General features: G+C 36.0%; 2 protein-coding genes across 2 annotated transcripts; one reads left to right on the forward strand and one right to left on the reverse strand.

Moving 5' to 3' along the window:
• The first annotated feature begins 284 nt into the window (after positions 1-284).
• On the forward strand, positions 285-941 carry LOC139887672 (uncharacterized). Its single transcript, XM_071870740.1, has one exon. It carries the CDS (start codon positions 285-287, stop codon positions 939-941), a length of 657 nt encoding a protein of 218 aa, XP_071726841.1.
• A 5,887-nt stretch (positions 942-6,828) lies between these two features.
• LOC139887673 (uncharacterized) lies at positions 6,829-7,818 on the reverse strand. Its single transcript, XM_071870741.1, has 2 exons — positions 7,233-7,818; positions 6,829-7,187 (listed from the first exon to the last, which is right to left on the reverse strand). Exons 1-2 carry the CDS (start codon positions 7,816-7,818, stop codon positions 6,829-6,831), a joined length of 945 nt encoding a protein of 314 aa, XP_071726842.1.
• Positions 7,819-17,018: the final 9,200 nt, after the last annotated feature.

The following is a 17,018-nucleotide window of genomic DNA, read 5'->3' on the forward strand; positions in this document are numbered from 1 at the left end:
GTATGAACACAGAACAAAAACAAGTATATGAATTGGTAACAAATGTTGTGCTTTTTAATCAGTAAGAATTAGTTTTTGTGTGTGGGCATGGCGGCACGGGTAAAACATTTTTATGGAGGTCGATTATCATAGCACTGCGAGCAAGAGGGAAGATTGTACTAGCCGTAGCATCATTCGGCGTTGCTTCTCTACTGCTGCCTTCGGGAAGAACCGCACATTCTCGGTTCAAACTTCCGTTGGACCTCACAGATGAATCAATGTGTAACATAAAGAAAAAAACTGAGATGGCAAAACTTATCGAGAGTACAGATCTAATTGTCTGGGATGAGTTGCCAATGAATAACAAGCGCTATTTCGAAGCTCTAGACATGAGCCTTAGAGACATCCTGGACAACAACGACGCAGTTTTTGGGGTCAAGTCTTTTATTCTTGGGGGTGATTTTAAACAAACGCTACCGGTTAAGCCGAATGGGAGTAAATCTGAAATATTAGCTGCTTGTGTCACAACTTCGTATCTATGGCGACACTTCAAAATCTCTGTTCTAACACAAAATATGAGGTTACTACGTCCTGGTCTGTCGGCATCTGAAAAGGCGAGGAGCGAGGAATTTTCGAGGTGGCTGTTAAGTGTGGGGAACGGTCAGATAGGCACGCAAGATTCGGAGGACCCACATAATAGTCGTTGGTTATCTATTCCGGATAACTACTGTATTCCCGATGATGAAAATGGTCTACAAAATCTCATTTCTTTTATATACCCCCGTGAATCGTTACAAAATCCAACTGCCGCTGAACTCCAACAGAAGGCAATCGTCTGTCCAAAAAATGACGTCGCAGATACAATAAACAAGATTATCGTCGATATGGTTGATGTCCCGGTGACAACCTGCAACAGTTATGACAGTACAACACCTCATGGGAATGACGGAGTTGAGGCATAAATGTTATATCCAACGGAATACCTAAACACACTCAACTACCCTGGTCTTCCACCGCACGTCTTAGAGTTAAAGGTGGCATCCCGGCTATTTTTGCTACGTAATATAAATGTTGCTGGTGGCCTCTGTAATGGTACAAGGATGATTATTACTCAACTACTAGGTAAATCGGTTGAGGCTGAAATAATCACAGGCACGCGTGTTGGTGAGAGAGTGTTTTTCCCAAGAATGAAACTCATCCACAAAGATCCGTCGTTACCGTTTGTTCTCAAAAGACTGCAGTTTCCGATAAAAGTTTCGTATGCAATGACCATAAACAAAAGTCAAGGACAATCACTCAACAAGATAGGTGTATATTTTCCAAAACCCAACTTCGGTTAAGGGCAATTATATGTTGCACTCTCAAGAGCCACTTCACCAGAAGGTTTAAAAGTGTTGGTTAAACAATAGGAAGATCGTGAGCCCAACGTAACAAAAAACATCGTCTACACAGATTTTCTGTCCTCTATTACCGACTTACAGCCAACCCCCACTGGCCATACTAGCCGTTAAAAAAAAAAACAAGCAGAAAATAAATATGTACATAGTTAATACATATGTATCATTATATTACTATTTTTTTTTACTTTAATAGTATGGCACAAATAACAGCTCTAGCACAGTTAATCTCGGGTGGTAGAAACAGGACAATTGCAGCTAGGATCTACCGAAAGTGGGTAACTTACAATTATCAGAACCAAGCTCCTACTGGCTATTGTTGCATGCTCATCGACGAAATGGTTTCTTACTTTTACAATGTTTCCTTACATATCTGTATGTTCACTTTGAAACACCTGACATTGTAAATTTCATTATGCAGCGCTATCCTATTCTTGTGAACATGCGCTATGGTGACAAAGACTTTCTTGATGATCTTATGCATCTGAACAAAGTGTACATGATTAGAAATTTCTCGTGTCATGCCACAACTAGGTGGGAAAAAGTATTATCTGGACCGACAACCCTTGCTTTTGATCGCAATACAACTTTTGAAAACCTCCCGCTTGCAGAGTTCCCCGACCATTTCTTTGATTTTGTAGCCTACAATCAACTTCGCAGTCGTGTACCGAACAGCACTGTGCTTGCAGGTAAAATTAGCATAAGAATAGTTATTTTTTTAACTTGTGCTAACGCAAACATTGATACGTACTTTAAACAAACAGATTACATTGGATGTATCGACCGCCTTGAAGACCCAATTGTGATGGGAGATCCTAATCGCATGCAGGTTATAAGAAGAACTATTGACCTCACAAACCTCGAGTAAGCCACTGTTAACCAAATTAAAAAAAAAAAAAAAAAATCTTCTGCTTTCTATCTTTATATTATTTACCTTGCACAGTTTGAAACATCTAGACATTTACTAATTAAAAATTCTTCTTAGTCATTGTTAAATCCTAACATTATTGTGGCAATCCCATAATTAGTTTCTAAACAATGTTTTATTGACACATTTATATTCCGCGGTGACGCAGTTCAAGTAACTCTTTGGAATGAGCTAGCAACTGCTTTCGATGCAGAGACATACGACGCTATGGAAAAGCCTGTTATTTTAGCAGTCAGCTCATGTCGACCAAAAGTTTACCGCGGTAACAAGAAGGAAAAAAAAAACAAAAAAAAAATGTTCCCAAAATATTTGATCTATGAGCAGGTTAATATCGGCTGAATTACTAACTAATTTTTCCAATTTCTGTTTCAAAAGGTGTGGTACAGCTTAATGGAACGCAGGCTACACATTGTTACTTCAATCCACCGATCCCAGAATTTATCGATTCATTTGATCAGTAAGAGCCACTTTTACTCCTATCATGGAACATATTTATAACCAAATGCTTGAAAGTAATTGTCGTGCCTTATTTACACAGGCACAAGGCACGCTTCCTAGCAAACCCACCATTAGTCATTAACCAAACAAGGCACACAATCTCAACAACTTCAGGATACGTATAATATTTAAAAAACTAAACAAACTTTCTAGCTGCAGCTTCGTTACATGCGAATAAAAATACTTGTGCAGTCTGTAGAATTCACTTGCCAAGCAATTGTCGAGCAAGTAGGTGCTAACGGAGACTGGTACTATAAAAGTTGCAACAACTGCTCCTTCAAGGTTGTAGAGGAAGTTGATGAACCTGACAAGTACACCTACAAAACCCATGGCCCCAAGCTACCTACAGACCAGTGTATGCAACGAAAACGCCATAATTTTTTTTACAGCCATGTTCATGCTAATATAATTGCACAAGTCATTATGCTTTGAGTATGTTTATGCTAAATTAATTTTTTGTTTAACGTGCCAGTTACTGTTTTAAAACAATTGTCAATGACGCGTCAACAACAACATTCTTTACATTCTTCGGTGATGCTGGGAATCAAATTGTTGGGCAGACATGCAGCGAACTGTTAACAGTTAGAGGTTTTGACCAGCCGCATGAAGTACCAGATGTTATAAAAGCCATCGAAGGACAGTCACACACGTTCCAGTTCCATTATAATCCGCAATCAAGAAAACAATACCCAGAATTTGTTGTTGATAGGCTACTTGATGAAGTGCCCAACGACACACTGACTGTCACACCGTCTAACAGTACCACAGATGTTCAGGAGACCCCAGCAGGTTCGACTCTTAGACCATCTTCTTATTGTTCCTGGTGTATCATATTTAAATTTTTTCAAACCCTTATCATTTACAGCTTTGTTGTTATTCCTTTTTTTTTAAACTTGTGTATGCTCATTATACCCAATATGCCATTGGCCAGCTTTGGAAACCACCACACCACCTCCACCAATTGAGCAGCCAAAAGCAGTGAAAGAACCAAAGGAAGGCACAAGCCGCAGGTCAGCAAGGCGCAGTCTATTCGTCTCAGAACCTGTCGAAGATGTGGGAGCCGCAAAGAAAATGCGCGCGGAGCAGGGAAAATAAAAAAGCACAACCACAAGGTTTTTAGGGGGTGAACACTCACAAGGCAGTACCTTAAAAACCTTTTTACAGTTTTGGAATCCTGCCGTTGGTCCGTCTTAGTTATATGCTCGAACTTCATCTAATCCGATGTCTGTAATCGTCAAACACTCTATTCTGTAAATTATCGTAATTTGTAACCTTTGTGACCATGCTAAAAGCCTTGATTATGCAAACTATGTTCATTTTGTACCGTTATCGTTCTGGAATTTTCAAGTGACACAATGCATGTGCATAGTAATTAATGAATATGTCACTAATTTGGTAGCTTTGTAATTGTTACTCGAACATTTTGTGATCGTTACTAAATCAATTTGCAATCATTCCTAAAACACTTTATTGTGTATGTGTTTCACAACTGTGCAACACTTTAAGTATACTAGCAATTTGCAATCTAACATATCAAGAAGTTTGAATGAGAACTAAAAAAAAAAAAATGAAGGAATGCAAGTACCATTAAAATAAAGGGGCACATTGCATAACCTGTAAATATCTAATTTAGTGGGAAATTTAATATCTGTGGGGAAAAAAAGAATATTTAAACAAAAAATCCCTTCACTTGCTCAAGTACTAGATACGGAGTACATTCCAAAGATCTCTTCAACTAACACCATCTCTTTCCTTGCAAAAGCTTCTCAACCGCCATCATTTTTCTTCCAGACATTCCTCAGCTACACGCAACCCCTTCCATGGCGAATTCAGGTAATTCCTTTTTCTCAAACAATATTTAGGTTACTTTACAGTTGACGATGCATGCACTCCACCTACATACCAATGATTATCGATATGAAACCCTAAACAAAATTGCTCACACATTATAATCACATAAGTGCAGTTTGTGCCATTAATTTGCACATACATTTATTCTTTGTATTCACCTTTGATTGCACGCTAAACTTACAGCTTAAGTGATTCGCATCTTGATACTTATGAAATGTGTTTTAAGATTTATAATTGTTACCTTTGTTTGAATTTTTTACACATGGTTATTGTAGCATTAGTGATTTTAGAATTTTTTTACACGCAACTCAATCAGGTTAGTGCCTTTTCTCAAACAACATTTAGGTTACTTAACAGTAGGCGATGTGCTTTACATTCATACCAGCTTTTGTGGATATCAAACCCTATAAAATTGTACTCTACCTTTTTAATCACATAAGTGCAATTTGTATCCTTAATTTCGATTTGAAACTACTAATTTAGTTTCTTGCTTATTAAAGCATTCATACTTTTACATCATTTATAATGCTTTGAATGCTATCATGAATTTAAATTCACATTGAATATAATTATAAATTACATTACCTGAAAAACACATATATGGATGCAAACAATGAAGCATGTTCAAGTCAAGCATCTACAAGTCCGACCCGAACACGTGCTCAGGAGCAGTTAGCATTCGCTGAGCGATACAACATCTAGGGCACCGTCGATATTACGTACACCTTCGTCAAAATCCCACACGGAACATTTTGGGTGAGTTGCTTACATTTCAAGATAAATTAGTTAATAACATTTGTTTAAATATCATTCACAAATAATTAGCAACTCTTGAACAATTTTTATCTTGGTATTATTCAGGAACTCCCTGCAGAATTGAATCAACTTAGAGAGTTCGAGGCTGGATGGACCTATCCGTGCTTGGATCTCAATAGCGAGGTGCATATGTGGGGTTTGATTCAAGCTAGGGGTACAAGGAAGAAAGAGTTGTTGGTTTACATAGGCTGGCTCAAGTTTCTAGCTGCAAATTCATATGTTCCAGGTGATAAACTGATGATAGGATTCTCCAGAAGGTTGCGGAGTTTTTTTATCGTCCTGGACAGTAAGCGCGCGCTTTAGGAGTTTGATTCAGGTTGGTAGTTTTTTGAGGCTGCAGCTTTAGCCTTCTTTTGTACACAAGTATTAGTGTAACTATGTTTTGGGGATGTGCCCATTTTGTATGAACTTGTAAGTTCCTGTCCCAAAAACAATTTAGGATTTAGGCTATCCAGATGTTTGTAAATTTCATTTCGTAAACAGTTTAGCGTACAAGCTATCACATGTTTGTACTTGTATGTTTGTTATAACAATGTAATATTTTGGGATGTACATTATGTTCGTAACCAATAGCCGACTTTCGGTAACTTTTACACTATGCAATACTTTGTCAAGTAAATACAATGTGCGGTTATATTCGATTTGTAGTCAATAACCATCGTGGTCGCATATAATTGTAAGCAGCGTAGCGCGCACCCCTTTTCATACCATAACTAGCATTGATTCCTTCTATTAATTAAATTTATTAATTTATTAATATTCTTAAAGTAAAAGTATTAATATATTTTATTTATTTTATAGGTTTATCATCCCTTATTTTTATTATTGAATATAGAAATAGAATTGTGTCGAAACTTTATGCAACTTGATGACGACGTGAGTTGGAAATCCTTATCGGCAAACTTGTTAATTCCTCTATCTACATCCTTAAAATAATTCATTGGGTCATCTAAAGGTTACCCACTAAAGTGAATCATTAGTGCATAAGTGCATATTCAAGAAATGTGAACTGTAAACACTAGTGCTACATTCTAAATTAATATATTATCATTTCTTTATTTATAACTAATAACTATATAACTAGTAAGTATAAGGATAATGATATTATAACTATAATATATTTTTATTGATTCTATTAAACTTCTTGGCATAAACGTATTTACTAATAATTTATTTATTTTATATATAACCATTAGTTTCAATATACATTTAAAATTACGGGTATTACAACTCTACTCTCCTTAAAAATGATTTCGTCCCCGAAATCAACAATAATCAAACTTTGTCACATAACTTGGCAATTTGCGCATATCAATACCAATATCAATTATTATAATAATGTAATTATTAGGTTCTACCTTAACACGATCCATCAGTCCTCAATGCGAACACCCTGCCGTTGGTAGTCACTCCTCCGGTATTATCACGTTGGCTCTTGCAATCTCTAGCGACATGTCCCGTTTTACCACAATTATAACAAGCTTCAGTTTCTTTGTAACACGTGTTTGAAGGATGACGTTTACCACAAGTTTTGCATAGGGTGATCTCAGGATCCCCGTGTTTATTACGTTTTGTGTAATGATTATGCAAATTTCCTTCTTGACTTTTCTTTTCATCTCTATATTGGTCATTTTCGTTTCTCTTCCTGTAGCTAGCCGCCTTTGATGCTTTGTAGTCTAATTCTTCCATTTCGATGTTCTTAGCAGCATTTGCAGCCTCTGCCACGTTAGAAAATTGTCCATTGACAATCTAAGATCGAACACGATACTTCACCGCCCACTTAAACTTTTCAGCTTGCTCAGCTGGTGTTCTGGCTGCAGTGCCTAGAAAACTTGCAAGTCTAACAAATCTGGCCATAAAGTCAGTAGTAGATTCGTCCTCAAGTTGACGAATGTTATCATACTCTCGAACGTACGCCTCTCGATCAGCTCTAGAAAAGTATTGTTGATAGAATTCTTGACGAAACTCGTTCCATGAAAGTGCATTAACAAATGCATCACCTCCCTTGGCATGCTTGATTGCTTTCCACCATCTTCCCGCATCACCCTCTAACTTATAAGTAGCTAATTTCACCTTGTGGTTGTCAACACATCCCAAAACCTCAAAAATTTTCTCCATGTGAGCAATCCAATTCTCAGCATCAATCGGAGTCGGTGCTGAGCTAAAGGTTTGTGGTTTCTGCTTCTGAAATCTATCTAACCATACATGAAGATCGCCAAGTTGTATTGTTGTTCCACCAGAACCTTCAGATGTGTTTGGTGGGGTTTCGAGTGTGGTCGCAATGGCATTTACTGGAGTGGGTTGTTCGCGAATGGCATTTACAGTTTGAGTGACTATAGTAGGTATCATACTTGATAATGCTTGATTTATTGCAGTTCAAGATATTCGGGTCCACTGCATTCTCATTTGATCTCGGCATACGATGACGAGTTGTGCTTTGAACCTTACGACAGGAGTTTCTTTTCAAAGCATTGTGAAAAGGAGGCATCTATAAGAAATAAAAAGGTTGAAATCAAAACCCTAATAAGGATACCGAAAAGGAAATTAAGAGAAAGTTGTCGAAAACAATAGCGGAAGTGTAACCAAGTTTCACGGGTCAACACCGGTAAGGTTTCAACAAGAAAGAACCCGGCTCTGATACCATAGCTGTAACACCCCATTTCGTAACCGAAAATGGATGTCACATTAACGATAATCAATAACACTCATTCATCAATAAACAAAACATTAATTGTCTTCAAATGAACCAAACTGAAAGTACATTACATAATTCATATGATAACGATATTAATATTGAAAGAAATCTTGAACAAACTTTTCCAACGGCTTCAACTTCCCTATAGCTTTGTTCCTTATGTTCCTTGATAACCTGCCGTATGGAAAGAAAATTGCGGCTGAGCAAAAGGCCCAGTGCGCGGATACGAATAAAAGAAAATATATACGTTTTATAAAATAATTTGAGTAACGAAAATGAGTTGGCGATGAACTGAACAAGGATAAATATCTATCAATGAGATTCAAACGAATTTAGAGTCAATGGGATTTTTACAAATCCAGAGTCAATGGGATCCAAACGAATCCAGAATCAATGGGGTACGACAATTCGAGCTCAATACAATACAATACAATGGGTACATGGACTGCAGATCTAAGTGTACCAAACAATGGTGAAGAAGGCGTTGGGCACTACACCTTCATTCACAACAATATGATCCAATACAATAACTACGGTTAACCAATACGCCTCCTAAAAACCCTACACCACAATGAGGAGACGCCGTAAAAAATCACACCATTATAGTAGTGTCATGCCATCGGTGCCACAATGACATGCCTATGGGCACCTCCATAGGAAGTTAATAGCTCGCATACCCAGAATAGAATAAATAACGCTAATCAAATATTTGGCCATTCAAGTGAGGTACTAACAATGAAGGCAATGACAATAACAATGAGTTCAATAATTAAAGGCCTAATAACGATTTCCCGAGGGTCAATAATTAATAGGAGGTCAATAACGTATAGAGTTCAATAACAATTACCGATCAATAAGATTAATTAAACTAATACGATCAACAATATGGATCAATTCAATTTTATTATATATACAAAGAAACATCAGTATAAAAATATGTTGGTTATCCGTGCAAAACATAAACAAAACAAAATATCATAAGAATTACTACTACATGGTAGTTAACAAACGAATTCTAGTGAAGTATCACGGAGTATATATATTTATAACTATATATATAATGAACATGAAGTAAAAGCAAATCTTTAGTCAAAATTGATGGAGATTCATATAACTACTTCAAATATTTTACTCCGTTTGAACAATTTTGTATATATTTAGTACGTAAAAGAAATTAAAATTAGAATCCGTACCTTTACAATGAAACGAGTTATTACCGACTAACGTAATGATCAAATCTCTCTTGGTGTCTATGTTCTTCGTTTTTCATAATTTGTGGTGATATACATATATATATTAACATGCATGAATATGAATAAGAGACCCATATAAAGAGTGTATATATATAATATATATATATATATATGGTCGGTCATTAACAATTATTATTTGACTAACAAAGTGATATGACTATGCGAACCCATGTGTTTTACCGAATTTGTGTCCATTACCATTATTTAATTTCCATTCATTCATACCATAACTAGCATTGATTCCTTCTATTAATTAAATTTATTAATTTATTAATATTCTTAAAGTAGAAGTATTAATATATTTTATTTATTTTATAGGTTTATCATCCCTTATTTTTATTATTGAATATAGAAATAGAATTGTGTCGAAACTTTATGCAAATTGATGACGAATGAGTTGGAAATCCTTATCAGAAAACTTGTTAATTCCTCTATCTACATCCTTAAAATAATTCATTGGGTCATCTAAAGGTTACCCACTAAAGTGAATCATTAGTGCATTAGTGCATTAGTGCATATTCAAGAAATGTGAACTGTAAACACTAGTGCTACATTCTAAATTAATATATTATCATTTCTTTATTTATAACTAATAACCATGGTTGCAAAAATCGGGAGAACTCGGCGAGAACTCGGAATTTCATTCCTGGCGAGAACTCGTTTTGAAATCGGCCAAAAAATCGGTCAACGACCAAAAATCGGTCAAAACTCCAAAAAATCGGTCAAATCTCGGAAAAATCGGTCAAATCTCGGAAAAAACTCGATAAAATCTCAAAAGTCAACGAAAGTCAACCGCCGATAACTCCCCGAGTTCTCCGAGTTCTCGTTTTGGAGACCCTGCCGAGAACTCCCCGAGAACCGATTTCTGCAACCTTGCTAATAACTATATAACTAGTAAGTATAAGGATAATGATATTATAACTATAATATATTTTTATTGATTCTATTAAACTTCTTGACATAAACGTATTTACTAATAATTTATTTATTTTATATATAACCATTATTTTCAATATACATTTAAAATTACGGGTATTACACTTAAGGTCTTAGATGTCACCTTGCATCTTGTAATTAGGTTTGAGTGTTTGTCAAAGAGAACTCTTAGCAAACCTATTAAGTAGCTTACACACTTGATCAATCAATCGGGCTAAATAACAAAACTTACATCCAATACCGAGGGTAAAAGATCTAGATAAACATTTCTCAATCTTGATTAATATCACAACTATCCTTATTTGTTTCTTTTCCGATTTGATAAACGTTAAAATACCAAAAACATTTCCTTTGTAAACTAGAACTTATCTTGATTCGCCCATCGTTAAAGGGCAAACCAAAATATCTTGTACCTTTAGTTATTATTTCCTTAGTTAATCATAATTTATTTTTCAATACTAGTTTGGCTAATATATTGTCCTTGGAACGATACACGGATTTACCATTTACTATACTACTCCACGATCGGGTACACTGCCCGTAAGTGTGTGTAATTCTTAAACCGGTACTTTTCCAAACGATAATTTATATACACGATTTCTCACATCAAGTTTTTGGCGCCGCTGCCGGGGACAATAGTGTCAAAATAGAATTGTTAACTATTTCTTGATTAAGTAGTTTCTTAATTTTGATAAATTGACTTTTATATTTGTAGAGTCGGTACGGTTAATGGTTTTGTTAGGTGTGTTTTGACAGATTTCTAGGTTGCATATGCCACATACCCGTACTTCACAATCTCCATTGTATACACCACATCCAGAACCAGAAAGAAAGCTTGGTATAATACCACAAGAAGTACTTGACGTGTTTGAATCTTCAGAGAAGCCACAAAGTTCTTATTCGGAATCATCAAGCACCACCAGGCCACGTTATTCTAAAGGTGAACCCATTGATCCACCAATCTTTGAAATGGCGGATGAAGCTCCAAAACCATCCATGGAGGCCAAGATGAAGGCCACTCGAACCGGTCAAGGAAGTGCCATTGCTCAGCCCTCCATTACGACTGGATTCGAAATCAAGGGACCTATTCTCCAAATGATCAATAACCAATGCCAATTTGGTGGGGATCCGAATGAAGATGCTAACGAACATGTTCGTATTTTTCTAGGAATTTGTAGTTTATTCAAACTTGCAACTGTCACCGATGATAAGATTATCTATTTAAGACTTTTCTCTTGGACACTCAAGGGAGATGCACACGATTGGTTCGATTCTTTACCCGAGGGTACCATTACCTCTTGGGAGGAAATGTTGGAACGGTTTCTTAAAAGATTCTTTCCGGCTTCTAAAGCCGCAAGACTCCAACAAGAAATCACTCAATTTTGTCAAAAGCTGATGGAAACTTTGTATGAAGCATGGAATAAGTAACATCACCATCAGCCCGTAGTATGATATTGTCCGCTTTGGACACAAGCTGATCACCGACGGGCTACCCGCGCACGAGTACAACCCCGGATCGCACTTCTACCTCACGGATTTTCTTCTCGGGTAAACACCCTCAAAACGCGTCATACCAGAAGAGGTATCCACACCCTTATAAGGAGTGCTTTGTTTTCCTCTCCCACCGATGTGGGACGAGTCTGTTACAACTCTCCCCCCCTTCGGGACACTGCGTCCCCGCAGTGCACATCGATGCGGGCCCCAGCTCTGATACCACATATCATAACCCGACCTTAACCATAAGGACGAATACAATAACATATGATTTCATCGCGAGGTATTGACCTCTATATGCGACATTTTTCAAAAACTGCATTCGTTTTTACAATACAAACCACAGCTTTTATTACAAATACAAGGTTTAAACAACTTAATAATGATTATCGTTTAGCGATAATCTTAGACTTACAAACTTTACATGTGATAATTGTAGCGACCCGACCAAATCATGTTTGACGGCGCCGTCTACTTAGGTCCCGTTACGTGGTCATAAGTATTTAAAACAATGTTTGACCAAAAGATATGTCGCATTCATTTCAAATGTAAAGATTGTTCAAAGTTTACGAGAATAGTTCCACCACAAGTTACGATACAAAGTTTTAAGTACAAATGAAACTTATGCGACACAATTTAAAAGTAGTCAAAAGACGCTCCATGTATGCATATATACTCGACATCCAATGCAAGTATCAAAATAATGAGCGGAAGCATGTATCATGTATCGTTCAAGGACCTGAGAAAAACATAGAAATCTGTCAACGAAAACGTTGGTGAAATCATAGGTTTAAGTAAGTAAGTACAAGTGAACCACAAGATTTGCATCAATGAATTAATAGTAATACATTCCAAAAGTTTGTTTCATGAGCACCCAATTATCAATGCTTAACATTTCCTTCCATTGAACCCCATCACTTAGTGCTAGAACATACACTGTTTCTCGAAAATATATTTCATTCGTAAACGGTAGCGAACCGTTTGAATGAGGGTTTGTCAAACCCATATGGATCCATACAACATAAGTTCTCGCTTACACCCGGCAAGTGTAACTAATGATAATCGAATTGAGGATTTTGTTCTAAACTCGTATGTAGAATGTTTGTTTTCCTGTACTTGTGTTCACTTAGTAAAGAAATGTTTATGTTTTCTCATCCCAAATGTAAGTTCAAAAAGAGTAAAAGTGGGACTATGATCTCACCTTGAGTGCACGAGTAGTAAAGTACTTCAACAAGTAAACGTGTGCAAAGAACAATGCTAGTCTTGACCTAAACAATAGGTTGTATCAATAACGGTAAACACGATAGGTCAAGATGTTCAATTAGTCCTATGGCTCGTTAAGACTCGATCATAATAGCATGTGAATCAAATTGTCATGTTTCATGCAAGGTAAAAGTATAAAAACATGTTAGAACGATTGCACAAATATTTGGTTAAGTTTGATTAAAAGTCAAACTTTGGTCGGTCAAAGTCAACGAAAGTCAACACGTTCGGGTCGGGTTCCGAACTATTTTTCTGAGGTTTTTATTCATATATAAGCATGTTAGAACAAGTCTCATGTGAATCGGAGGTCCGTAGTATGCCAAATATTTTTCGTATTTTGGACATGGAGGTCAGAACCTGACCCCCTTATATGTCGCGCCGCGACATGAAAGGGCCGCGCCGCGGCAAAGGCCGGGTGCTGGTGCCTGGCCAGTCCCAAATGTTCAAGTCTCAATCCAAAACCTTTTTGTGCATAAAACACAAACCGCTAACACTTAGGACTCGCACCTTATATCGTTGGAAAGCTCTTTTGACGTAGAATGCAACTAAACACAATTCATCAATCAAAAACCTCATTTGTAACAACCGAGTTTTCAAACCAAGTGATCATTCAATGCACACATTAATGCTTCAAACTCACCAATGCACATTTAATGATTTAGGCATTCAATGCATACATATGACATGCCATTTTGTAGGTAATTGAGCATACAATATAACTAACAACTTACTAACAACAAATCATGGCAATCAATGCATCAAATAATCATTTCAAGTTCATTAAACCCTAGCTCAATTCCACCAAAAATCACTAATCAAGTTTATGGAGTTTTCTCAAGCAACCTACACATCAATTTGAAGCTAGTGATACTAGGAACACAATTAAAACATGAACTTTTAACATCTAACAACATATGATCATCCAAAATTCAAGAACAACACACCAAAATTCAAATTCATGCTAGTTATATTAAAACAACGAGATCGAGCATACAAATTACATACACGACATCACAATGAGCCATAGACACTAACTAACACCATTTCAAGCCAAAAACACGAATTTAGAGAAATCTAGAGTTTTAGAAATGTTACCCAAACGAGATGAAGTTGGTACCAAAATGAAGAGGATGAAGAGATGATCACGAATATGTAATTTATTTTGTTGTAAGCCTCCTAGATCGGATTTAGATGATGATTGAATGAATTTGGAAATGGTGTGTGTGTTCTTGCTAGAGAGAAAGAGAGAGAGATGGAGATGATAATGAATGAGTGAAAGGGGTTTGACCCTTTGACCTAGTCAAGGGTTTGATCCCTTGTCAAGTTTAGTCCCTCAACTTTCGTTCGGGTGCGTGAATTACCTAAACGAGATAATTTAAAACGCGTATCAACGGAAGATGTTATAAACATATAACGGAGTTTAAATTAGTATAACGGAAAAGTAGACGGAAAAAGGCGGGATGTTACAATAATAACAATACGACCTCCAACATATTTTACATTACAAATCCTCCGATATGCAGTTTTATTTTTGACACAAATATGCATACTCAAGATCTTGCTTAAATTCAACATGTTGCAGCGGAAGCTTTTAGTTATCACCTGAGAATAAACATGCTTAAAACGTCAACATAAAGTTGGTGAGATATAGGTTTAATGCCGGCAGTGTTATAAATATAGACCACAAGATTTCATATATAAACGTTTTAATAAAAATATTCTAAGTTGTTGAGCACTTGATAACCATACTTAACATTTAATCAACGTCGCATATTCCCTTTATTATGAAATCTTACTACACCGTACCAAGTGAAGTTACCGAAACGAAGTACTGTGCAACCGTTGAATACTGGTCGTCCAGTCCGGTTGGGGTTGTCAGGCCCGATAGATCTATCAACAGGATTCGCGTTTACAATACCTCATGTAAATAATAGTTACCAAGTTACAGGGAAGTATGCCAGTGGTACAACTCAACGTAGAATATATATTTTTAATCACTTGTGTCCATAACGTAAATCATAAAATGCATGTATTCTCATCCCGAAATATTTAGAGTTTAAAAGTGGGACTATATACTCACCTTTTCCTTGAAGGTATTTAACTCGACTTGGTCTCCGATAGATATCACGAACCTAACCATATATATAATATATCAACATATTTTCTTTTTAAGTAATCGTTACATATATATATATATATATATATATACTAATAATACTTTTAATATTTTCTTAGTCCGTAGTTAGCAGTCTGTTGTTAATGGTCCATAATTAGTTGCTCAATAAAATAAATAAAGACCCCATCGTATTCGTATTGATCAGAATTAATCTCGACCCATGGTACCATGTTGTCAAATGACGTGTTGCGTACATAAAGTACCGTGTTGTCAGATGACATGTTGCGTACAATCATGAGGTGTTATGATTAATCTTCTCGTGTTGTTTACGGGTGGTCCTGGAATATATAAAATCAAATCATAAGTAAATATATATTAAATATTATGTTAATTAGCCAAGATATGATTAATCCGATTTTGTCATAATATGATATATTACAGGTTTTGAAGTGTTTTAAAAATCAAATTAGAAGGATCTATTTAGTTTGCGAACATGTTTGAAATCATTCAAACTATGTTCTTGTTGTTAAAAATTTTATAACACAAAATAAGATAGCTATATAAATATGAATCGAATAAGATTATGAATAAGGTTACTACCTCAAGTTACTTGGATAAAGCTACTGGAAAAGATAGAAAATAATCTTGATCAAACTTTCTTATGATGATTATAGGTTGTTCATGAAGCTAGTTCTTCATGAGTATTTGCTGAGATTGTGAAGAACACTTAGAGTTCCTAAGAGTGTGTTTTTGTTTGGTTAGAGAAAGATGGTTGTAAGAATGAAATGAAAAACCAAGGTGATGGTGATACTTATAGGACAGTCTGGTTGTTGAGGGAACAAGGACAAATTATTGTGTTGAATTTTTGAGTAATAATGTATGCTTGCTTACAAATAAGATTCCCTCTTATCTAGGGCAGATCTAAAGCTGATAAGGATATTGATTTGATGTGTATTTACCAATAGTAAATACGTATGGATGATGGGTATGATACGGTAAAAGAAGCTCAAAATCGGGCTTTTATTTTTGGTCCAACCGGGCCAAAAATAAAATTTTAAGACATTTTTAATAAAGCAATGTTAGCCCAAAAAAAAAATTTCAGGTCAGCTCGACCCCAGCCAAGGGCTCTGCCCCTTGGACCCCGCCAGGGGTTGCCACCCCTTGGACCCCGCTTATCGGGGGCGCTGCTCCCGAACCCCCGTCATAATCAAGATAACTTCAAACAAGTGTGCACTCCACACTTCCCCAAACTTGTTCGATATTTATCAAGATTATTTTGGTTACAAATTAATCCCATTACACTTAAATCATATTGGTGACATAAATCACAACACATTATAGATTGTAAGTATATATGTCAAAGAACGTTACATATAGTTATCGTTTTGAAAACTTAAGTTAGTGGTCTCAAAGTATACTTATAACTCATTGTTGTTAGTTCACAATGAAATGTTAAACCATCCTTAAATCATGTTAAATATGTATAGATATGTACATATACATAATCGTATAATTATCGTGTGTTATATAGTTAGTGATATCATCGGTCAAATTGGACGGTCAAACGTTGTGTAAAACTCTTTTCAAAAATATAAGTCTCAACAGTTTGGATTGCTTATCATGTTGGTAAGGTTTAATTTATGTAAATATTAATCTCATAAGTATAGAACGATCGGAAAATTCCGGGTCGTTACACAAAAAAAAAATCATGTAAAGGGTTGATGTAAGATTACCATCTCATCGATTAACATGCAGCAGCACCCGGTTGGCGCTTGAGTGTTAAAATTGTAAG

The sequence above is a fragment of the Rutidosis leptorrhynchoides genome, chromosome 2 (assembly GCF_046630445.1).
Source record: "Rutidosis leptorrhynchoides isolate AG116_Rl617_1_P2 chromosome 2, CSIRO_AGI_Rlap_v1, whole genome shotgun sequence".
NCBI lineage: Eukaryota > Viridiplantae > Streptophyta > Magnoliopsida > Asterales > Asteraceae > Rutidosis > Rutidosis leptorrhynchoides.